At 35.3% G+C, this 5185-nt stretch overlaps 1 protein-coding gene across 1 annotated transcript; it reads left to right on the forward strand.

Annotated features, from left to right (window-relative positions):
• LOC112523711 (WUSCHEL-related homeobox 9-like) lies at nt 1-4737 on the forward strand. Its single transcript, XM_025133394.1, has 5 exons — nt 1-237; nt 624-1382; nt 1536-1774; nt 4218-4268; nt 4693-4737. The coding sequence occupies exons 1-5, from the start codon at nt 96-98 to the stop codon at nt 4735-4737; spliced, it is 1236 nt and encodes a 411-aa protein (XP_024989162.1). The 5' UTR covers nt 1-95.
• Nucleotides 4738-5185: the final 448 nt, after the last annotated feature.

The raw sequence follows: 5185 nt of genomic DNA on the forward strand, positions 1-5185 counted from the left end.
ACAAAGAGATCACCTTTTTGTCTGACTTTAAGGGTGTGGAAAGAAGCTCATTCAGCATCAATCATCACAGACATTCATAGCTAGTTATATTTAAGATGGCTTCATCAAATAGGCACTGGCCTAGTATGTTCAAATCCAAGCCCACCTACAACACTCATCAAGGCCACCAATGGCAGTCCCAGGGCTCCAACCATCCCCTGGCTTCTGCCTCCCACAGATCAGCTCCTTACGCTTCCGGTAAATTTCTCAATTACCCTCATCATTCTTTTTCTTCTTCTATCTCCAGACTCTACTTATTTATTGAACTTAAACTCATATTTTAATCGTGGGATAATGACAATTTATGGATCAATATATTTAGATGTTTGGTCAAAAATTTATCCATGTCTGTGTTTGTATTCGGAGAGCGAGTTTGGGTGTAAAATTGTGTGTTTTATATTTTTTTGGAATATTTTGAAACTGTTCCTGATAATCTTGAAGTGCTGATGAAGTATGTAAGTCATTGTTTCCATTGTGTTATACACACATCCGGAAAAAGAGTTAAGGATGTTGCATACGTTACAAGATGGATGAATTTTTTTTAATAATATTATCACAGAAACTAAGGTGTCGAAACATGACAGGATGTGACGAAAGAACCCCGGAACCAAAGCCAAGATGGAACCCTAAACCCGAGCAAATCCGGATCCTTGAATCCATTTTCAACTCTGGAATGGTGAACCCTCCAAGGGATGAAATCAGGAAAATCCGAGCTCGACTGCAAGAGTATGGCCAAGTCGGTGATGCCAACGTCTTCTACTGGTTCCAGAACAGGAAATCTAGGAGCAAACACAAGAACCGCCACCTCCAAAAATCACAAAACAACCAAACTCAGCCTGGTGTCACCAAGGCGGCAACCACCTCTTCATCGTCATCCTCCGAAAAGTCCTCTTCCAAGTCAATTGAATTCCTTTTGAACTCCCCTACAGCTTCGGTTAACCAACAACCACAAGCCTACATAGGTTCCCACCACCATCATCATGGGGGTTTCTTTCAAGAACCCTTATTTTTCCCAGTGATGCAACAACCACCTCCGACTCCCACCACCACAAGTTTCACACAAGAGTTTTGCTTTCCCAATCTCAGCACTATGATTAATCAAGAAAATCATCATGGGACTGATGATCCAACTGTTGTGAGTAGCTCTGGGATGTTGCTTACTGATTTGATGATTAGTCAACAATATGGAATCCCGACTAAGAATTCCAAAAGCAAGGATGTTGGAGACGAGAATATTATGAAAATGTTGAGTCATGGTACTACACCACCACCAGCAGCTCCTACTTCCATCATCCCTCCAGCTACTACAATTATTGCTCCATCAACTATCACTGACATTCAAGGTTCTTTTCCATCTTTCTCTCTTTTTATTTCTTAAATTTTGTTTGCACATGTGACTACGTATTTCTCATGTGTAAGTTCAATTAATCATCAAATGCCTATGTATATGATGGTACGAAGAAAGTGAAGTAATGATTAAGTGTGTTGAAATGCAGGTGTGGAAGAAGTTGGAACGGGAAAAACAATAGTGTTTATCAACGATGTGCCATTTGAGGTGGCGATTGGACCCTTTAATGTGAAGGAGGCATTTGGTGATGATGCAGTGCTCGTAGATTCCTCCGGACAGACTGTGGTGACCAATGAGTGGGGGCTCACACTTCAGTCACTCCAGCACGGTGGGTTTTATTACCTGGTGCGCTCAATGACATACGATCATGCTGGCACCATGGATTTGGTACACACTTCCATCCCCTCTGCCTTGTTAATTATGAGAAACGTGTGGGTAAATATATACATGTGAAAGTTCAAATAAGAAACGTAAAAAGGTCAATTTCATTCAAATGAATTATTCATATGTGAATTATTAATAAAACTTATAAAAATCGATTTGAAGATCATATATGAATCTATATTTTGTTTTACCAATGATTCGCATATCAGTAAGAATGACTCACTCTTTTTGCATGATCTCATTTGAACTGTAAGAAGGTTAGGATGGCAATCATGCACAGACAGAAAGTAACCATTGCAGGACAAAAAAAGCTAAAGACTTCAACTTATGGTATTACAATTTGCGTAAATGAGTAGTCGTTGTTGCTTGAATTTATGGACATAAGTAGCACATCAATGCAGTGTAATGGGGTTTCTCTACAACAAAAAAAGACATATTTCAATCATTTAAAAAAAAATGTAACACTTCAAATTTAGGGTATTTCCAAAAATAATATGACACTATATAACAAAATTAGGTTTTTCAGGACAAACTAAGACATACTTCAATCATTTCAAAAATGTAACACTTTAAATTTAGGGTATTTCCAAAAATAATACGACACTACAACAAAATTTGGTTTTTAGGACAAAAGGCGTGTTCGAATTCTGATCGCTTTTACGCGAGAAAGGGGGACCACCCTCTAAGCCTAAGTATTCCTCAATGACCGGTAGCGTAGTACTTTAATCATTTAAAAAAAATGTAAAACTTCAAATTTAGGGAATTTTCAAAAATAATGACACTAAAACAAAATTTGGTTTTTTATGTACGCCTAAGATGTCTAATTAATGTCCTAATAAAATAAATTATATGATTTAAGTTTATAGGATCAACCATAAAACGTCTTATCTAAAAAATGTTATAATTAGTTTATACGAGGCTTTTAGACGTTTTATCAAGTTTTATAGAATTCTTTTAAAGTAAAGTATCATCCATTAATTAACTATTTTATACAATACTATCTTAAAAAAATGTCCAATAAACACAAGTGTTCTATAAAAGAATGAGCTTATCGGACACTTTTTGAAAATGTCCTAAAAATAGTTAACATGACACTTTGTTTTAAAATTATCCTAAAAAACTTGAAAAAACATCTAAAAACATCCTATAAAAGTTGAATGAAATATTAATGTTTACTTTTACCTCCAAATATAGAGGTCACATTTTGAAAGTTCATTTTTTATGTTTTAATATTTTGAAGATGAAAATACTTCAATCTTATTATTTTTTATTATTAGGTTGAAGATGGTTTGAATATAAAATATTATTTTAAGATGTTTAGACAATTAAGATGTATTATAAAGTCAATTTTATTAGGTGGGAAATTGGTTTCATGAGAGCATATATGTTTGTTCAGATTTAACACCCTTTGGTGTAAGTTTGATTTTGTAAAATTTTGCTACATTAATGCAGTCTTTAAATCAAAGTTTTCACATCAATACAGAATATTCTGTATTGCTAGCTAGGGTGGATGAATTGCAGGAGCCTAATTACACCCTATATTTTGCTAATCGCACCCTTCTAGTTTGCTAATTATCCTCCTACTTAAAATGTATTTACTACTAGTCCTTTCATTGGTGACCATGCAGATTTAAAATGAAGCACAAGGACAGGAGAAGCCATCTTTTAATCCTTTTACAGCTCTCTCTCTCTCTCTCTCTCTCTCTCTCCAGGTAGTAGTGTTGTTACGGGATCGTCATCCTTTAGAAAAGAATATGTATGTAGTTGTGATGTATATTTCTGCATCTGGCCATGATCAAACCCCAGGCTTGGTGCTTAAAAAACATCAGGTCTGGTAATTGATCACCAGTAGGGCAGTGCTTCGAGCATCTAGATATGTGTTAACTACTTTATTATGTAGCATGATATGTAATGGGACAAAGCAATTGTTGGTTTGTGTTATGCCATGAGGTAACCCACATGAGAGATACATATATAACTTGCTTCGTGATATACATCAACCTTTTTTCTTATTATTATTATCAACTTCTTGTATTGCAAGATGATTAATCCCGGTGACCACTTGCTTTGCACGTAGTCCGGAGTCACCCATTTAAACCAACGTAGCCACAAGGAGATTTTTATTGCTTATTGGATTTGAGAACTTGGAACTTCCCGACATTTTTAACCTTTGGAGTCCAAACTCAAACCAATAAGTCACCACCCGTGTGGTTGATATACATCAACTGTTGATACTTGCAAAGATTTTTTTTTGGTAAGCTGGGTCTTGTGTAACAACTAATTCCCGGGTCATCACCAGTGAACCTCCATGATGACAAAGGCTTGAACAACACCTAAAATTCGAATCCTGAAAAGATGAGATTTCTACCACATCTCCTGTGAGCTGGACTTGTGCCTTCAGGTTTAGGTGATATCATCTTCCTCATAATTTCGATCTGTTTGTTAGGCTTTGTCTCCTGTAAAGGCAAATATCTATCAAAAGGGAGTCGGATCCAAGGTTATTATCTCCCTTCTTTAGTTCTTTTACCAAATTATAATAACCTACGACTAAAGTTATGGTACGTTCGAAGTGGCACCCCCCAATGACCGCAAGTCATACGATATGAGTGCGAGGTAGATGGGACATCCATCGCTCTCAAGGCAAAACGAGGAGTTAAATATATTTTTTGTATATGTGGTTTCATGGAATTTAGAGTTAATTATAGATTTGATCAATGTGGTTTGATGGTTTTTACAAAACTAGCCCCTAAACTTCTATACTACGAAAATTATTTGCATGTTTGTAACGATTTTGATTCCTCATCTTAAGTGCCATCCATTTTCTTCGTTAAAAGAGTATTACCATTTTTTTCCCTTTATTTAATCATTTTTTTTTCTTAGTTTTGGTCTTCTTTTAGTTTTTTGTTATTTGGTTCTACCAGGTGAAAACACTCTATAATGGAACTTTAGCTTGTGGCTTTAGTTAACAAAAGTGTGAGGCAACTTTGGCCAATTACAAGACATCCGCTAGCTTCGAGTGAGAAAAAATGTTCTCTCATGTTGATGTTCTTAGAGCACATGTGGGGCCGGTTGGCATTGTTGGTAATCAACTTTTATCAAAGTATATAGAGTATTATATATGGCAAAATATCTAAATAACAACCTGGTTTCATAAATTTATTTATTATACCATTGTACTTCCAGTTTTCTTATTACAACAATGCACTTTCAAATTATTTTTTATTAGAGCATTGTATTTTGGAAAATTTACCTATTGTAACATTAGATAACCTTTTGATTTATATTTATCCATTATACGAGGTTTCCATGCCACCTCCCAATCCAAGTAGGCTGTTCACATATACTATAACTGACGTGACATTTCTTATTACAACATTGTATTTCAAAATTATTTTATTATAGCATCTATACAAC

Source organism: Cynara cardunculus (assembly GCF_001531365.2).
Source record: "Cynara cardunculus var. scolymus isolate 2C chromosome LG 12, CcrdV1, whole genome shotgun sequence".
Taxonomy (NCBI): Eukaryota; Viridiplantae; Streptophyta; class Magnoliopsida; order Asterales; family Asteraceae; genus Cynara; species Cynara cardunculus.